Source organism: Xenopus tropicalis, chromosome 2 (genome assembly GCF_000004195.4).
Source record: "Xenopus tropicalis strain Nigerian chromosome 2, UCB_Xtro_10.0, whole genome shotgun sequence".
Lineage (NCBI taxonomy): Eukaryota > Metazoa > Chordata > Amphibia > Anura > Pipidae > Xenopus > Xenopus tropicalis.
Window position 1 is genome coordinate 86,360,662 of NC_030678.2, and position 20,413 is coordinate 86,381,074.

The window sequence follows — 20,413 nt, forward strand, 5'->3', positions numbered from 1 at the left end:
GTATATGTTTTAATTTTCTCATATCTAGAACATCAATAATGTAAAACCAGTCTGTGCTTTAAATGACCTCAATAGTACAACACACAAAATAGAAAATAACAAAGAAAGTTGTTTGTGTATATCTATCTAGCAATCTATTCTACACATACAGACTAGCTGCAAAGTCACCTAAATGACTACATATTTTAATTCTATTCCTTTTAGTTATTAAACTGCTGTTTTTCTTAAGAATAGATGTCATGTGTGAATACGTGTTAATATTTGAACATCAGGGCATTTATGGCCTTTTCAGTGCCATTAACTTCTTTTGGCAGCTCTGGTCTTGTGTTAAGAAGGTTTGCCACTTATTGCTCTGGTACAATGTGTCTGTTAAATATTGAGTTGTAAAGTCCTTCTCCGTCTAAAGAAGTTTCTGCTCTCCTGCACTCAAACACAGGTCTACAAGGCTTTAATATACTTCAAGTGGAGCTAGGTCATCCTTCTGCCTTGTGTATTCTTCTACCTTGTAAATCAAATCTTCATTAGATACTTCCCTCGAGCAATATGACTATAAACCTGTCCTATTATCCTGTTACCAATGAAAGACCCATACAGAATAATGAATGAATAGAAATCACTCTCTACCGAGTAACCGTGAAATCTCTTCCTTTATGTGGCAATGGGCACACTTCTGAAAAGAACCATAAATGTATTAAAACATAGATTAAAAGAGCCTTTTGAAGCCTCTCTCTTTTTCAACGGGGTGTTAAAAGGAAAAATCTGCTTGGAAATTCACGCATAAGGTGAAAGTCACACAAAGAATGGTTTTGTAATAACAACTCTAAAAAAAAAACAACAGTGCAGCAACAAATTGCAGCTGTACCAACTATGACCTCTTTCAATATTAGGAATGTTTATTTTGTAGTGTAGCTCTGTAGCTTAAAAATATCTGATTAAAAAAAATATTGCATGATTTTAAGGGGCAGTGAAAGCAATGCATTTATCACTGAAAAATGTTACTCTTTGACGGATGGCTAAAAGGTGAGTATATCACTTGGTATACTTTGTATCATGGTATACTTTGGGGCACATTTACTAACCCAAGAATCCGAATTGGAAAAATTCCGATTGGAAAACGAACATTTTGCGACTTTTTCGTATTTTTTGCGATTTTTTTGTCGCCTTTACGACTTTTCGGAAATTGTCGCGACTTTTTCGCTACCAATACGATTTGCGCGAAAAAACGCGAGTTTTTTGTAGCCATTACGATTCGCTCGTATCTTGTCGCGACTTTTTCGTATTGAGCGCTCGTAAGCGGCGGGCGAAACTTTCAGACTTAGCATGATTTTGGAAGCCTCCCATAGGACTCAATGGCACTCTGCAGCTCCAACCTGGTCCAAGAAAAGTCACCATACTGAAGCTTGAACGAATCCGAATCTTTCGTACTCGGCACAAAAGCTGCGAAAAAGTTGCGACTTTTCGCGCAAATAGTAACGCTACGAAAAAATCGCAACATTTTGCACAACATTCAGAATGGCTACGAAAAAGTCGCGACAATTTTCAGAAAAATCGCCAAATACCGATCATTACGAAAAAACCGCAATCGGACGCATTCGGCCCGTTCGTGAGTAAGTAAATGTGCCCCTAAGTCTTCTTTCCTTTTTCCATTTAATTTCTTCTTTACTCTTTCCCGTCTCTTTCATTCTGGTGCTTCCTTTTTTCTTTTTTTCCTTTTTTTGTTAGTTGATATAAACAAATGATCACAGAGAATGTACAATATCAAAACAATAACTAATGTTTTAAATGTAACATGCTGATCTGCAAACATTTCTGTTATAATGGGGGGAATTTATATTTCTCTTTATGTGTTTAATTGTTTAAAAAAAAATCTAATAAAAATCATTGAAACATAAAAAGGTGATTATATAATGACAATAGCTAGCACAAGCCTTTCAAATGATTTTGAACTGCAAGAACCTGGAATCGATTTAAATAAATAGGAAGTAGGTTTAAAGAACCTTTACATTATCAAAAAGGATCATGGAGACCCATCCTAAACAGCATGGGGATCCATTTTTAGGTCCCAACCCATTGGTTAAGAATCGCTGCCCTAATTAAAAGGCGTTAGTTGACATCTTTGCATAAATTAATTTATTTCAGGATTATGGAAATATTGCTGTATCAAGCATTAAGGGACAGTTACTAGAATTTTAAGACAACAAATATGTATACACTCCAAATCTTACCTAAAATAGTTCTAATGGTATTTAGGAGACAAAATAGGCATTCTTCCTAAACTTTGCCTAAAATTGAGTTTAAAATACAAAATCGATGGTCAGTAAATGAGCCCCTAAGTGAGTACATATACAGGATTTATATATATATATATATATATATATATTTTTTTTTTTTTTCTCTGTTTGGGGCCCCATTCTTGTGTTTTACTGCAGTTGTGTGTTAAAAAAAAAATTTTTATAATATGCACAAAGTGATAAGAATTTGATTTTTGCATGAGAGACCATGGGGTTTTAGAAAGAATGGGAGAAGTCAGAGACTTAGATAAATGTTAATTACTCTAGTTTTTTTTTGTCTCCTAGTGATTGGTTAGGACATCAAACAAGGCACTGGGGAGCTTTTTTGTACCTATTGTGAAGAGCTGTATATAAATAACAGGAGCAGGGAAAGGGCTTCAGTACAAGCTGGTGGATTAGTAACCAAACACTGCTGACTCTCACTTGCTCCAGACACTCTGAGAGATTGCTGCCATCTAGCCAAAAATGGATTCAGACTGTCTTTCCAGCAGATCTTCCTCACCAGAGTTTGACAGAGGAGAAAGTCCCCAGTTCCTTAGTGGGGCTATGTTCCAGGCACATAGTGTGGGACAGAGAATGCCTCCCAGAGGAAGAGTAAAAGCTGGCAAAAGAGAACTTACCCAAGAGAATCAGCATGAGCTTCGTCTAAAGGTGAACAGTCGTGAAAGACAGCGCATGCATGACCTTAACCAAGCCATGGATGGTCTGCGGGAAGTGATGCCATACTCCCATGGTCCCTCTGTAAGAAAGCTCTCCAAAATTTCTACCTTGATATTGGCTCGAAACTACATAGTTATGTTGTCTAATTCTTTGGAGGAAATGAAAAGGCTGGTCAATGAGGTATATGGAGCTCAACGTGCTCCTGGGTGTGCAAGCTCTCTATCCACCCGAGTGCCACAACTACCACCGGTAATGCCAACAGTGCCAGCATCAGACTATGCCACTTATTTAAGTTTGTCCTCTTCAGATATTTGCCAACCTCCTGCTACTGCTCCACATTTTCTAGGGCTGCCATGCCCATGCCACATTTGCCAGTATCTGCCACAACCACCACGCAGGACTGCTGCTGTTGCTGTTTCAAGACCCATAAAATAATTGGAAGTGGGAAAAGAACTGAACTTTTTGTGTCTTGCAGGTAACCCGTACAAACTATTCACATATTAACCAACCAGCCACATGGCTCAAAGGTTATTTTTATGGCCAGTCTGCCACCTTGTCTGATTCTGCCTATATTCAAAGGACATTCAACTACAGTGTGTTTTCCATTAGGCTCCACAATGCCTTCTACTGCTTTTGACATTTGTTTTACTGTTATGTTATTGTTTATGATTCCTGCAATGCAGTGCTTTAATGTTGCTTTGCCTAATGTTGTTCATATATATTTATATATTATGCTACATATATAAAATGTAATTTTTATAAATAAAAGGTAAAACGTATGTTCTGTCTCTTTCATGTGTTTATAGGGCAGGGATTCAAATCTGTCCCCACTAAAGACACAATCTGAATCATGCAGCATTTGTATAGAAGTGTGTGAGACAGGTAAAAGCTCTGTAACTAACATTGAGAAAAATTGCTTCAGCATAATAACCAATAGCAAGCAATAAGCTATAAGTTTCGTTCAGTCTGCAGCAGCACACTACTGAAAAGCAAATACGTGGTTGCTATGGCACCGAAGCTACTTTGCCACTATTAGTAAAAAAGCCCCACTGTATTTCGTGCGGACGAAAGATGCCTGTAATATATATGCCACTGCTTGTTTTAAACTGTATCACAACTTCGGAACCCCAACACAACAAAATTGTTTCTTCCGAGCTATTCTCTCTTTCCCCTCCCAGTAACAAACTCCACCTTCGCACTTCCGGTCTCCAGAAGGGGAGCGCCGGAACAAAGGGGTCAGAGGTCGGTAAATATTGGTGATGTCACGGAGCGAAGATGGCAGAAGGGTGAGAGTCGGGTTTGTTGGCAGGGGAATCTGGCAAATGGCGTATTTGTTTAAACCTCACACTCCTACACTTTATTGTGGTTCTAAAAGTCCAGTGTACTGTAGCTCACTAAGGTCCGATTTACGCTCCCTCGGCTGTTGTTGCACCACAATTTCCCCCCACCACGACCACATGCATTCTCACACCAGGTGCTTCTACTTGTAATGGGAAAACGAATGGAGAAGCTCAAGCGGGATGAGTCTTTCCTCGTTGTATTTGTATATACGTAATTCCGTAATCTCACTTACGTCTGTAGTTGCAAGGCTATTGGCATGTCGTATCTAATCCTGATACCCGCCTGCTATTATCCCAATAACAACTATTCTTGACTCAAGATCCGGAATGAAATCCATCCTAAATCGCATACCTAAAGATGTTTTTGTTATTCCTTTGTGTCCCCACCTAATCACAGCCTTCTCCACCCTTCTTTTGTAGTCTGGCTACTGCAGATCGTATTGGCAAAAATTAAGATGGCAAATTAGAATATCCTTATGAATAAATCGATAAGCAATCTCCTCACTCACCTAATCTAAACTTTAATTTTTTTAAAAAAATTTCTTGCCCCTCTTCATTGCTCTTTATTTTATATTAGAATATCTATGATGATAATCTCTGCCTTCCCAACAAACAAAGCTTTTTACTGTAGAACTGTCTGAACGTACAGATGTAGTCTTCATAGTGACGTTGCTTTGCCTCATAAAATGATATTTTTTTATCATCCTATATAGTGTCTCTCTCTCTTTAAAAAGAATGACACAGCAGTCCCTGCCCCTTTAGAGCACATGCCAAGATGACTCTCATATTCCCTTTTTATACAGTTTTTATTACCTTTTACATTTTGTGCTTTGTTTCTTCTCTCAGCGTTTATGGGTTTCTTTGCAGGGAAGATGGAACCTGGTGGAGAAGCTGGTTACAGCAAAGTTACAGTTCTGTGCGGGACAAAGTAAGTGGCAGACATGTAATAAAATTACATTCTTCTAGCAAAGCTGTTAAAGTAAGCATAACATGCAAACATCTTTACATAGAATAACCTATTGGAATATTCACTGATTATGTATACAATTTTATTTTACACCAGCCTTCCTAAAACTTACTACTGCACAAGATAATTATTACAAACTTTGTCTACTGAAGGGATTTATGGTAAACCTCTCTTAAATGCAAACTACGCACATGGGGTTTTTACCACCACTACAATAAGGCAGAAACCAGTGGTGCTTAAAGCACCAATTTCTCTATACATGTAGTTGTGACACAGGGACCTCTGCTCCGCTTATTTGAGTACCTGTAATGCAACACGTACAGGTATAGAACCTGTTAACCAGAATGCTTGGGACCTGGGATTTTCCGGATAAGGGGTCTTTCTATAATTTGGATCTCTAACTTAAATCTACTAAAAAAAATATTGTTTAAATATTAGTTAAACTCAATAGGATTGTTTTGCCTCCAATACCAATTAAATATATCTTAGTTGGGATCAAGTTCAAGCTTTCTGGATAAAGGGTTTCTGTATAACAGATCCCATATCTGTACTTCAGGCACTGTGTAGTTGAATGTTGTGTGACATTTGCTGCTTTCCCTAAGGGCTAACAACAAAGGGCAAGTAGACACTAGGTTATATACAAAAGCAGCTTAACTCAAGGGGTTTATATACACTGTATGTATTGTACTAAACATTTTGAAAAACTATATAAGCTTATGATATCTGCAGAAAGAGGTTAGTTAACAGGTTGCAAAACTTTGATGTTGATGTTATCTTTTAATATTGCAATGTATGTACTGTATAAATGTTAATTTCTTACCCATTATATGTCTAAGTCTGCAGAGGCTCTAGAATTCATGAAGAGGGACCTGACAGAGTTTACCCGTGTTGTACAGCATGATACGGCATGCACTATCGCAGCAACAGCCAGTGTGGTCAAGGACAAGCTGGTTGTAAGTATAAATCAATGGGCAGGGCCGGGCCAAGATGATTTTACACCCAAGGAAAGGATGCCAATATGGGCTCCCCTCCAAACGGAGCCTGTATGTTGATGAACAGAACAATATGCACACACAACATTGTATAATTAAATAGGGCCTCAGATCCCACAAAAGACCAAATGAGGTTTAGTGTTTCCAAAAGAGCATTCCATAACCTACCCTCAAATGATAATATTTATAATAATATATGGAGACACAGCAGGTTAAACTGAATTGTACTATAATGGTTTCGGGTCTTTGCAGATAGAAAACATACACACACTGACAGTCTGTCAGAAACCCACATACGCAGGTTTACAAAAGATTTATATCCACATACACACAGGCTGACAAACCCAGATCTTTGTCTTTTGCTGGGCAAAAATGTGCTGCTAGTAGATACTGCTGCATACCTGCACTGGTATGTTTATGTTCCTCCCAGACTGCTCATGAGCTCCATTGACCTATTTGGAAGATATCATCATATTATGATCTACTAGATGTAGTAAATAATTTGCCCAGTATATGGAAACACTATTCTAGAGCAGTGTTGTGCAACTTTAGAAATATAGGTATATGGAGTATTTGAGCTGACTGGATGCCATAAAAATCTCTTCAACAATCTGCCCAATAGGCCTCTAGTTGGAATGGCCTGTTCAGTATAATTTCTCTATGTGATGGCAGGAAGACATCCAGTTAGAAGGAGTTCTAAAGGAAAAGGCCTCCTGCTTGAAAAACTTTTGAAGATGCTAAACAAAAAGCTTTTTCTTAAAATAAAGTATTAATTTTATAAGCTATAAGGAACCCTTGAAGTTGATCTCCAATCATTTCAAGGGTCCAGGTGATGCCCATTCCGATGGAGTCTGTCTTTTTGAAAAATCAAGATTCCTAACCCTAAAACCTTTTTTATTCAGCTTCATTGATTTCATAAAATAGAGGTCAGGAGTGTTTTGCCAATTAATATAAGTAGTTAGAATATAATTCAAAACTCTTAATAAACCTTTTTGTATCAAAGTATTGTTAAAGCAGATGTTTTCTGTGAATGTGGTAACCCATATCGACAATCAAATTGTCCATTGTATTTTTATTTTGGTAGACCAATAAATGCTTTATGCTGTTGTGGGTAACTAGACATGAAGAAAGGTTTGCACCTGAGTTATACATTTCACCTTCTTGTTGCTAGAGTAAAACTGGTCATACTGATAAAATCCATACTGATAAAAGTGTCCGAAACATAGTTTTCAGACCGAGTGTGGGCTCCAAATTATGATCCCGATAATTTTCGTACCATGTCGATTGGTCGTTTAGTCAGTCGGCCAGGTTAGAAAATTACGGATAATGGTAAACTCTGTGCATGTATTATGTATCGGACAAAGTCACTTTGGTAAAATTGGGGCTTGCCAACTATTTCATGTTCAGAACATCCTCCAATTTGTATTTTAAGGGTTTTAACCTACAATTCCAGCCTGAATGTTAGTTTCAGATTGTTGCTTTTAAACTTACGACCGATACATAAAAAAGTTCGTCTGAAGAAGAGGAATCTGAATATGTATGGCCACCTTAAAATCTGGGGAAGGGGGAGAATCCGTCTACCTACTCAGAAAGTAAATTGGTGGTGTGGAAGACATCCTTTTGTATGGTGCACAGGATATGTAGTCCTTATTACTGTTGGTGCCATGAAACCAATGGCCTTCCTCCCTATTACAAATTTAGGGCCTTTCTGACCAAAAATCCATGTAACCAGTCACTGTTTTGTTTTTTTTTAATTCTTTGAGCTAAACTGGGCAAACACTGAAACTGCAGCTACATCAGGTCTGGTTCTCACAGGGTGCATAATTAGATTACCAGTGCACAGATAAGCAGATGTCCATTGGGGTGGTTGCATGTATATATGTAGACAACACATATCATCTCTTGTCCGTGTCTGTTTCTTATTGCATGGGTGTTTCTAAAGCTGGCCATACATGCTCCGATGAAATCGTATGAAACCTTGATTCGTACGATATTCGGTGCGTGTATGGCAACTCGGTGAGACGACCGTTATCGCAGGAGGCTGCGGATATCGGTCGACTCGCAGATTGGGCAGGTTAAAAGATTTTGATCGGTAATTGAAAGTGTCTGAGCAAAATCTACCTTCAGGGCTGAATCGGCAGAAGGAGGTAGAAATCCTATTGTTTCTACCTCCATATCTGAACGTCTGTGGAGGGTGGGAACGATCTTTTATGCGACCAATGGTCGCACAAAAGATCAAAAATCGCCATGTGAAAATGGCCACCTTTAGTGTTTTTTATAATTTAGTGTAGATAAAGCAGGTTTCTTGATATGGGAAATGTAATTTTTGTCTTAGAGCTACAGCTTTACAGGAAATATGATCAACTGTTTTTTTTTTTGCAGGTGGAGGGATCTTCTGGGACCACAGACAAAGTAAAGAAAGGGCTGTCCAACTTCCTAGGTGTAATTTCAGACACATTTGCCCCATCGCCTGACAAAACCATTGACTGTGATGTGATCACTCTTATGGCTACTCCATCTGGTACAACAGAACTGTATGACAGTACCAAGGTATAGTTGTTTTCTTATTAACTGAACATCTAGAAGAGTCTCTGAATACAATCAGGGATTTATTCTAATATTATTGAGTTAAGCAGAACTTGCTTCATGTAGTACAACCAGCCTTAGAATTTTGCCAATTTAGGGTGTTACATGGCTGTAACATTTTCTTCCAGCATGTTTCCAATTCTCTTGTACGAGTCTGAATGAATACTAAATTATGGATTTTTTTACTAAAAATTATCTGGGGGCACCACAGTTTGTCACGTGTGCAGGTCTCACAATTTGTGCATGGGTGACTTATATGTAGTGTAGATCTTATGACAAGGTTTTGTGTCATAAGATTGTGTGCCCTTGTGACTTGAAATAGAACACCTGCAACATACAAATAATGCACTGATAAAATCTGTTACATGCATTTCAGCATAGCCTAGAGGGAATATGGTCATTTCATCTCTCCCCTACAACAAATGTTGGAAATTCTGCATTCCAGCACATAAAAAGGTTTAATATGCATTTAAATATTGAAGGTTTGCTTCAAAAGCTCCAATAGCATTTATGTAAACAAGCTTTTTTTGTAGCCATGGGGTTGCTATTCATACATAGTTACATACCAATACTTACCAACCTATACTATCACATACATAAACTATATATACAACCACTAATACTAACTGTAGATATTAGTATCACAATAGCCTTGGATGCTATGCTTGTTCAAGAACTCATCCAGGCCCCTCTTAAAGGCATTAACAGAATCTGCCATTACCACATCACTAGGAAGGGCATTCCACAACCTTGCTGCCCTCACCACAAAAACCACCTACGCTGCTTCAAATGGAAGCTCTGTTTACGTTTCAGTTGGCCTATAGGGCTAACATTTGTGCAGTGAATAATGAGCTATAATGATTTACAGAACACACTGGTTTTAGTGTGCAGATATTACATAGTTCAATTGTCATTTATGGTTCACTACACACCTATAGGACAAAACATTTCTTTATGTAAAACAGGTATTTTGGTAGCAAGATTTTTTTTATTTGCAAATGCGAGGTATAAGGCTTCTAATAACACACCAGTAATGCTAATGCTAGACATCTGTGTGTTTATTGAGCATGTCTGCTTTGAAAAAACAGGTGCTGTGTATTGCTCACATTCGTATGTTGTTGATTTTTATTCTAGGGCACATTCTATGCAGAAATTGTATTTTCCAGTGTTTGCTTGAGTTGCTGCTGGGACACACTGGTTAGATGACGCCTTATAATGTAATATGGCTCCTGATAAATTTGCCTTGGGGGTGATGTTGCTCATAGGAGCCAATCAGATGCTTTGCTTTGGTTTTCTAACTATTGAAATCCAGTCGCTGATTGGTTGGCCTGGGCAACATCACTGGTAATGCTTCACTCCACTTTTTACAAAGCTTTTCAGATGTTCTAGGAAGAAGGAGCAACAGTGGTTTTGTAACCATGGGAACAGTAATATCATAACACGTTTGACTGGTTTCTCCCATCGATTCAGATCTCTGAATCACTGCAAACGATTGGCAGCACCATTAGAAGCCATACTTTAGTGCTACAGTGCAGTTGCCATTACAGGAGATGATACAGACATATTTATCTGCATTGTTAGAAGGCCCTTCTTTTAGGCCATTCGTCTACAAGTTACAGAGGGGGCAGCATAGGCTTGTAGATTCATTTGCTGAACTGGGCATAATGATGGCTGCCCAAAGTATCTGTAACATGGTGATAGAGCTGTCACTGAATGAACACTGCTAATGCCCAGGAGAACAAATGGGCAGTGCCTGTGAATATCTGAGGCATGAATTTGCATGTCTGGAACTGATAAAGGAACAGCAACACAAAGAAGTGGACAAATACATGTCCAAAGCAAAAGGTGCCCAGGATGCAGAACAGGCAGCCTTAATGAGCAGCCTCTAGCTGATGCAAGCCTTTCAAACAAGATACGATAAAGATAATTTAATAACGATTTGTTAAACAGAATAATATTGACGAACAGCAAATTTGGAAAGTCTTATTATTTCTATTAGAGTCAAAGCTGAAATATGGAGTAAAATCACTTTCCTTCAGATTTCTTTTTGGACTTACTTTTGAGTGAAAAGTAGGTGGTTTCAAGAGAAGTAGTAAATTGTGTGTTTCCAGTGTGCACCACAGTTCATTGTGTGTGCTGGCCTCTAAATGTGAGGGAAAATTGGCTACCAGGAGACTAAAAAATTCGGCACAATCTGCTTTACTTTCAGTTTTTGTGAAATTGTTAAAATTCATTCTTTTGCAGGCACGTTTGTACAGTTTACAGTCAGATCCTGCCACTTACTGCAATGAGCCTGATGGTAATGTACTGAATTTACAACATGAATAGTTTATAGAAGGTGTAGGGGGGATGTGATGTTGAATATTATTAATGATATTTGGCTTGGTTTTCTCAGGTTCCCCTGCAGAGTTTGATGCATGGCTTGCTTATTGGGACCCAGAACACAGAAAAGCAGAAATTTCTGAGCTTTTGGTGACAAGCCCATCTATCCGTGCTCTTTACACCAAAATGGTAAGTAACTATATCAATTTTCTTTTTTCCTCCCAAGCACTGGTCATCAGCTTATTGCAGTTTTTATCACACGACTCTGTATTTTTTATATGGGATTAAAGTTAGTTTTACATGGGGTTAGAAAAGCTTTCCACTCGGCTTCTTCAGACACAGCCAGAAAGTTTTCTGCCTGTGTATGGGGCTGTTGGGACTGTATCTCTGGCCACATTTTGGGAAGATATCTCTCGGACAGGTTTGAAAATCAGACGAGAACCACATATGCACATTGATGTGGTCCTCATCTCAAGGGTGCAGTACTTCCACAGTGCGATCTGAGTTGGCCCAGTACAACAGTGGTCAAATTGTGCAGAGATCTGCTCATAGCCAAATAAGTTGATCTTCATGGTTATGACCATGAGTTTAATTAAGGCTGGTTTGGAAGTCAGTGTTAATTTCTTTTATGTCTTTATTCATTATCCTTTATGTAGCAGCATCATGTTTGCACATTGTGATTACTTTTACAAAGGCCAGCCAGAGGGTAATTCCTTATGGTCTTAAGAAATTAACTTAAGGTGGCCCTAAACTGATTGGTATTAAACCGATTAGCAAAAAAGTTGAATAGATGGGTGCCCAACAAGTGGCCATAAGCAGTATGGAAACTTTTGTATTGTTCCTCTTGTTCTGCCCAGAGTGCTGAGGCTCTTCTTAACTACTTTATCTGCTGATAAAAGGGCTGCCATGATTGACCAGGATTCTGTCTATTTAAAATATTCTTTTCACTGCTCAAATTTTTTGGTGTTTCTATCACCCTGTGGTACCCAGTACAGTTGATTTATTAATTTTTGCTGATAATGTTTACTGTATTTGGGTGGAGAATGTTTTGCACACAATTTTTTTCTAAATTATCTGCTGTGGTGGGCTAAATTTTTTGGGAAAGATTATTCATACACCACCATCTATTTTTTTGTTTGTGATCTGCTGACGCACCATATAGTTATTTATGCCTTTATTACAAGCTTATTGCACAAAGAGTCTGATGTTTCAGTCCTTTCAGGACATGTCAACCCCAAAAATAATTTTTCGCCTAATAAAAGAAAACTTAATTCTAAGCAATTTTGCAATATACATTTATTGTAATGTTTTTTTTAGTTATTTGTATATATAGCTGCTATTAAAAGCATTGTTTGCCTGTCCTTTCCATTCTCTGCCCTGGTGGTTCTGGCACTTGACACAATGTAACAAACACCAGCAGACTTTACAGACCTATCTTGCTGGAGGAGCTTGGCACTTGCAACGTTGTTTAAAAGTAACAACCAGGAGTTCATCAAATGCTGCTCTCTATGGCAATTAATTTTTAATAAAATAATATTTGAAAGTTGCCAAAACCAAAATCACAATGCAATATAACACTCCTCATTTAAGCCAAAAAGTTAAATTTTGGCTTCATCTTCCACAAAACATTCTTCCAGTATCTTTCTGGTTTAACCACATGATCTTTAGCAAACTGTAGACAGTCGGCGATATTTTGGGGGGGCTTTCTCCTTACTACCCTGCCATACACCATTGCTGTTCATTGTTCTCCTGATGGTGGACTCATGAAAATCAATATTTGCCAATGTGAGAACAAGCCCTTCAGTTGCTTAGAAGTTACCCTGGGTTCCTTTGTAACTTCTCAGACTATTAGACTCCTTGCAGTTGGAGGTATCTTTGATGGTCGACCACTAACAACAATATTGAATTTCCCCCATTTGTACACAGTCTGTCTGACTGTTGATTGGTGGAGTCCAAACTTTTTAGAGATAGTTTTGGAATCTTTTCCAGCTTTATGGGCATCAACAACTCTTTTTCTGAGGTCCTCAGACACCTCCTATGTTCGAGCCATGATACCCATCCATAAATGTGTTGTATGTGTACCCGTTCTTTAAATAAAACAGGGTGTCTCACTGACCCCTGTCATCAGATGTATAATATCAGTCAGGATTATCTGCCCAACATAAATATAATGACAATTGCACAAAAAAATTTAATTGGTACACGTATAGCCAGCCTTAATCTCCTATAGCTCATTGCTAACTCTAACTTGGGGTATCCTCTTTCTCAGGTGCCAGCAGCTGTGTCACATTCTGAATTCTGGCAGAGGTACTTCTATAAAGTCCACCAGCTTGAGCAGGTAGGTTCTGTGGAATAAAATGGCAAAGTAAGCATTAGACAGGTGGTGATTTGCTTCTTCTTTTTCAGGCCATGCACCTTGAAGTTAAAACCTACTTCTGGGTTCTGTTTGTTTTGTGAAGCTGGCCCAAATCCGGCTGATCTGATTAGTCAACCCAAGGACTAATGATTGGATCAAATGTGGGACCCTACAAACCCCTTTAGGGTTGCATCCATGGACCGATGCAGTACTTGGCTAGTTGAATTTACCATCCTGCTTGATTAAATAAAAATTGATTGAAGAAGTTATTATTTTTACCACCTCAGAGCAGGTCACTGAAAAGCCCCTAAAGGAACACTGAAAAATGTTTTATTAAACTGCAGTAAAACTTACAGAAAAACATTGTGCTGGATTTATAAGTACCGTATATACTCGAGTATAAGCCGATCTGAATATAAGCCGAGGTACCTAATTTTACCTAAGAAAACTGGAAAAACTTATTGACTCGAGTATAAGCCTAGGGTGGGAAATGCAGCTGCTACTGCTAAGTTTCAATAATCAAATAAATAATAAAAGGACACTCTGCGTAACCCCCTGTGAACTCTTTATAAATATATCATGTTGGCAGCTGCAGATTAGGGAAAGGTGGATGGAGGACCCTTTTACAGCACTGCTAATAACTTCAGGGAAAGAAAAATACTACAGCAGCAGACAAAAGCAGGTTTTACTATGGGGTTAGGTTAAATACATAAACAGCATGGAGTTGGAGAGAGAAAAGTTTGCCTCATAGTTTTCATTGTTTAACCTTTTATTATTTTTTTTTAACTGCCCTCTCTGTCCCACTCCTGCCTTTCCTGTCTCTATGCCCTCTCTGTCATACTCCTGCCTTTCCTGTCTCTATGCCCCTCTGTCCTGCTCCTGTCTGCCCTGTCTTTATGCCCCTCTGTCCCGCTCCTGCCTGCCCTGTCTCTATGCCCTCTCTGCCCCACTCCTGCATGCCTGTCTTTTTGCCCTCTCTGTCCCACTCCTGCCTTTCCTGTCTCTATGCCCCTCTGTCTCGCTCCTGCCTGCCCTGTGTCTATGCCCTCTCTGTCCCACTCCTCATGCCTGTCTTTTTGCCCTCTCTGTCCCACTCCTGCCTTTTCTGTCTCAATGCCCTCTCTGTCCCACTCCTGCCTTTCCTGTTTATATGCCCTCTCTGTCCAACTCCTGCCTGTCCTTTCTCTGTGACCAGTCTGTCAATTCTGTTTCATGATTTTCAGCCTCACCCCTTGTATAGTTACATTTTTGCCAGGACTCATTACAACCCATTAAAATTCCCTTACAAGCATAACCTGGGGTATATGATATGGATTAGATACATTTCTGGGACAAGCACAAATGCTATATGAAAAATAGTGTGGTTTCTTAAGAGGACAGACTGTATTAAACTTTGCAGTGCTAGTCTTGCAAGCTGAAAAGCAAAAATGATAATTACCTCCCTTCGTATCTTTTTTTCTGCGCTCTCCCTTAGTCTGATGTAACTCGATGGCATGCGTTGCGCACCCCCCCACCCCCACCCCGTGGACGGACGTGCGTGCATGCGTACGTTCGAGCGTACGTACGTACGTACGTACGTATGTGTGTGCACGCACCTCCGTCCACGGGTGGGCGGGTTCATGTGCGCAAAGCATGCCATCGAGTTACATCTGCAAATCCATATACTTACATTTTTGGTGCTGAAAAACTCTGCTTATACTCGAGTATATATGGTAATATTTACTTGTAAATTTGTAATAATTGTTGAATATTGGTAAATCAGCACCTTTGTGTTATATATTTGCCCTTTGCACAAAGTACAAATTACGTAAAGGCCATCTTTTATAGACTCCATTACAAGCAAAACATTCTGATTTCCTTAATAATAAAACAGTACCTTGTACTTGATCCTAACAAAGGTAAAATGAACCCTTATTGGAAGCAAAACAATTATATTGTGTTCAATTAATGTTTAATTGATTTTTTAGTAGACTTTAGGTATGGAGATCTAAATGATAGGAAAGACCCCTTATGCGGAAATCCCCAGGTCCCAAGCATTCTGAATAACAGGTCCTATACCAGTACATATTAAATGTCTTTCCGTGCAGGAGGAGGCACGGAGAGATGCCCTAAAACAGAGGGCCGATCAGAGTGTACATTCCGAGGAGCCACAGTGGGAGGAAGAGGAGGGTGAGTTTCTACATTCCTTTAATACTGACCAAATACAACTTTTGCTTTCACGTCATCAACCATAAAATGTCTTTTTTTAATTGATTTAAATCTGGCCCATAGTACAGCAGTAATATTAGCTCTCCTATCACATCTGTGTCTTTTCTTGTTCAGCATCCTGGGCAGTATTGATTCCTCATTTCCCATTTACTTGCCTCTCTTCTGAATTTTGCTATATTCTATTCCCAACATCATTTTCATATTTAGAAATCCAGACAGCCAGGTTTTCTAAAGGGCAATCTGGGTGAAAACTGGACAAGGTGGCAACCCAATTTGTGTCATTGTATCTGCTTTCTCCCTCTCCCAAACCTGCATCTGACACACATGCTTTTGCAATCTGCTGATAATCATAATGTCTCAGTGCTCACACAATCTGAGATTGTCAGGGAATGTTGGAAGATATAGGTTAGTAACAACTGGCAGGACAACTGAGGTTAGGATTTTTATTTTGGAAACAACTCATCAGTCTTAGCTTCTACTACAGGTAACCCCCATTAAACATAATCAAGTGCTAAAATACATTTCCAGGGAGAGATGTTGGAAGTATTAAAGGCTATTCCATCCCCAGCCCCCTTCACTGCTCCCTTCAACATATGTTTCATTTAAAATGTATGCCTGTATGTGGACCTGCCATAAATCTTCTGTGTGGAGCAGTGAAATTCAAAAGCACCATCTTCTCCTGACTTCGGATCCTCTTCTGTTAGTTTGCTAACAGAAGAGCACACACAGTTGAATCTACCCCCTGAGTCAGCTTCAACTGTACGTGCTCCACAAGATCTGAGTTGGAAAATTGACAGAAGGAAATCCTAACACAGGGGAAGATGGTGCCTTTAAATTCCGCTGCATAACTCTATAGTTATGTGGCAGGTCAGCACATAGGGAAACTTTGAATAGAATATATGTTGCAGAAGCAATATCTAACAGTAATTGCTTTAGCTTTGCAAAGTTTATAGTTTTTTTTTGTCTGCAGAGGACTTTGTCGGAGCTGCCTCAGCACCTAACTTCAAACTGGAAGAGAAATATGTGATATCGCCACCAACCATTCCAACCCTGCATGTTGAAGACAAATCAGAAAAAATGGCTGAGCTGAACAGAGACCACACCTCTATCACCAGTCCATCAGAGAGCAGTGAGAGCATTTCCCCTATAACTCAGATTGCGAACCCGGAATATATTGAGCAGACCGCTACAAAAGAGTCCAGTCCCAGGCCACTTACAGTAAAGGAAAAAAATGGAGCTGGAACAGATGAAAGCTCAGCTCATGCACCTGTAGAGCAAATAACAGGAAAATCTAATGCACAGATAGGGACTCACAGAGAAGACCCACCTTCTGATCTCCGTGTGTTTGAGTTAAACAGTGACAGTGGCAAATCTACCCCTTCTAACAATGGCCAAAAAGGTATGTTTCCGTTTAATAGTCAAAGAGAAGGACAAAAATCACTTTTAACTTTTCTGCTAACATCCTAAGCCTTTAAAATGCTTGCTGGACATTGATCTTGTGTGTTTAATTTCCTTGATGGAATTCATAATTTCTCTTCACCCTTTGATAAATATGTTTCTTAATGGTTAATGTGAGTTGACTTTTGCAAGGCAGCTGTAATTGACAATTTTCGCTCTCCTTTTTCTTAGGCTCCAGCACAGATGTCAGTGAGGACTGGGAAAAGGACTTCGACATGACAGAGGAAGAAGTGCAGATGGCATTATCTAGGGTTGAGGTCTCTGGTGAGGTGCGTATGCGTTTAAATGATTCTGCCAACTTGGCATAGTGATAAACATAAGTACAAGAAAGTTCTCCATAAGATTACTAAAAGGTAGAATGAAAACCAGTTGTAGTATGTTTGATAATAATCTGTATTAGTATGTTAATGGAGTTAATACTTGTATAGAAAACTAAAACACAATGTTCTGGTGACCCATGATAGTGTTTGTGTGTTTCCATCCTTCACAGGAAAACCATGATGTCATATATCACTTTTTAGTTGGTTGAGCTAGGCTTTATATTGAGAGGATATATATGAAATGTGTACATTTTTTTCAGTAGATTTTATACTGTAAAAAAATGTAGTTTAGTATTGTGTAGTCAGGAAACAGCCAGGGCATTGCATTAAATAAAGCTAATTTTTGTGAGCTTCTTCTTTGGTAAGAAGCATACTAGAAAATAACACTATTCACTCTAGAGGTGAAATTTAATAGTAAGGGTGGAAATACTGTGCATTGCTCGGGAAGGGGGCGGGGTAGCCAGAGGGTGTAAATTAAATGTATCCCACCCACAGGAACAGTGGTCATCATTGGTGGTTAGAGATACAGGAAATATTGATTAACAGCCATTGCATAAGCAGCCATTGTTCTGTCAGGGGTTGGATGCAGATGGTGGACAAAACAAAAAAATATACCAGCAATAACCATATGAAACAGTTTATTGCCAGATTACAATAGGACACAGACTGCTGTATCTCTGATTTGTTGTGTTTGTGGAGACATGTATTTGACAGGTAGTGCGGTGGTGGACGATTGAGGAATTCTGTGTAAACATAAATATTTCTAGAAGGGACTGTCAGCCATAGCAGATCCTAACAGATTAAGCTTCAGGTTTGCTCTTTTTTTTTTTTTTTTTTTTAAAGCGCTTATTTAGCATTCCTTTCAATAAGGCAATTTCATTACACACTAGGAAGCCAGATGTTAATTTAATGTAATAATTATAATTATTAATATTATTGCTGCTGGAATTAGATTACTGTTGCCTAGAATACACTGTGAGTACCCAAGCACAAATCTGAAAAATTAATTTTATTTAAGAGGGGGCTGTTCATTTTTTATTGCATATACATGTGCAGTGATGACTGGGTCCATTTTGATTTAAATACCTTGCTACCTTCCATGCTTTTTTTTTTTGTGTTAATATAATTTTAAAGCTTGGTTTATACCTTAGTAGTAATAACATCAACTCAGGGCAGTGTCTGTTTTACTACAGGACTTCTGTTTTTTGGTGAGTAAATAAAACAAAGGTTAAATCTTTTAGTAATCTATAACTGGTGTTATTAATGCCAAAATCTTTACCTTGATTACTCCCAGTTCTGTGCCATACTTTCCACCTTTTAATAAAACTGCACCTAAATCTGTGTTACTCTTTTTTTTAATACTATATCCATTCAGTAGAAAAAACGATAAAGTGCAATAATAGCTTCTGTTCTTACCGAAAACTTTTTCAAACTCATCTCTATTCATTAATGAGCTTTATTGAACAGATATTTATTTTGCTACTTTCTAGGTAGACGACGAGGACTGGGAGAACTGGGAATGAACACTGCACAGATTGTGCATACTGCGTGTACATCTGGACAATTGATCAGGAGTCTGACCCTGTGTTTGTCCTTTCATCTTCACCCACGTGCTGCTACAATTGAACAGCAAAAGCCCAGTTTTCTTACATCTGGCCCTGTAACAGGCAGAAGTCAGAAGCCAGTGACAGATTACACTGGCACTGTGGGGGTTACCTACTTAGATTCTGACATTTATAGCTTGCGTATTAACCCCTTCATTGCCAGGGCCCTGTGTACACAAGTGGAGGGTTAAAAAGTACCAAGTGTTAAGATTCAGCCTCGTATAGGTTAAAGCAAGGGTTGGGGTTGCTAGGATGTGTCTTCTGTATTGCTAATGGTTTTGCAGTAGAAGTCTGATCTTCTAGATAAAAGAATACCAGGTAAAGGACATCCTCCCTCATTAATGACTTGTGATGGCCTATACATCTAGATATACCTTTCTCTGTCATAGTTCAGACTGCGCCTATCATGTTTCACTGCCCTTGCAGCTGCGTTGTCTTATATTATTAAAAGCTTAGTTGCTGTATGGCAGCACTGTGAGGCAGTATAACAAAGAACAGAGTGTATTTGTACACTCCTGATCTCTCCATTGCGAGGCCAGAGTAGCTAGAGATCTACTTTTATTAAGTAAGGCAGGAAAATACTAATAAACAGGGACTGGGAATAGATTATAGAACTGTGCAGCAAGCTTATTTCTAAAAGGTGTAAAGAGGAGTTGTCTTTTGCATTCTCATTGGTTTAAGCTTGTAATACTTGCAACACCGCACTCTTTCAAAACTGGGTCCCAGTTTTGCATTATGAGCCTTAGTTATGTACAGCAACCTTTATTATAGTGAACTCCTCATCCTTATAGCCTGGTAATTGTTTGTGCAATATAAAATATATATATAAATTCTATTTTAAGTTATATGGTTGCAGGGAAAAGGGGCTGTTTTCCAGCAAAAAAGACACAAATTGCTTAGGAACGCTTTAACAGCTTTTTCTTTTTTTCCTCTTTTGTAATTAAGACTTTCTCCTGAATCTTTTACAAAACTTGCACTTGCCTGCTATTAAAGAAATGATGAGGTGCATGTCTGTGTTTTTACTTTTTATTATAAGCCCCTCTAAAAAAACTGTTCCCATTTACAAAGATAAGAATTCATAGCAAAGCTTGGGTTTTTTGAGCCATTACATAGTAGCTGAAATTCACAGAAATACATATTTCATCAAGTTTTTCCCAAGTAAATCTTACCTAACCTAAAAGTTCAGAGGAAGGTGAAATAGACTAAAAAGGGCAATAGGACCACCACCTGGATCGGCAGAGTATCAGTAGCTTTGTATTTCTGCCCTTGCTAATAAGGAATCCAACCCTTTCTTAAAACTTTCAAATGT

General features: G+C 38.7%; 2 protein-coding genes across 6 annotated transcripts; both read left to right on the forward strand.

Moving 5' to 3' along the window:
* The first annotated feature begins 2,687 nt into the window (after positions 1-2,687).
* On the forward strand, positions 2,688-3,730 carry olig4 (oligodendrocyte transcription factor 4). The gene is given in 1 exon segment (NM_001045715.1): positions 2,688-3,730. A coding segment is annotated over 1 exon segment (630 nt). The 5' UTR covers positions 2,688-2,756; the 3' UTR covers positions 3,387-3,730.
* Positions 3,731-4,150: 420 nt separating this feature from the next.
* Positions 4,151-20,112, forward strand: bsdc1 (BSD domain containing 1). 5 transcript variants are annotated; one of them, XR_001923975.2, is made up of 12 exons: positions 4,264-4,425; positions 5,159-5,219; positions 6,095-6,211; positions 8,633-8,800; positions 11,081-11,135; positions 11,232-11,347; positions 13,428-13,496; positions 15,602-15,683; positions 16,693-17,121; positions 17,352-17,449; positions 18,200-18,311; positions 18,991-20,112. XR_001923975.2 is itself a non-coding variant. In XM_012957090.3 (11 exons), exons 1-11 carry the CDS (start codon positions 4,227-4,229, stop codon positions 19,021-19,023), a joined length of 1,260 nt encoding a protein of 419 aa, XP_012812544.1. In that variant the 5' UTR covers positions 4,151-4,226; the 3' UTR covers positions 19,024-20,112. The 5 variants fall into 5 exon arrangements, 4 of the variants coding, with proteins under 4 accessions (XP_012812544.1, NP_001025634.1, XP_031751878.1 ...); XM_012957090.3 differs by lacking the exons at positions 4,264-4,425; positions 18,200-18,311 and adding an exon at positions 4,151-4,237 and having other exon boundaries at positions 5,138-5,219; NM_001030463.1 differs by lacking the exons at positions 4,264-4,425; positions 18,200-18,311 and adding an exon at positions 4,222-4,237.
* The last annotated feature ends 301 nt before the right edge of the window (positions 20,113-20,413 follow it).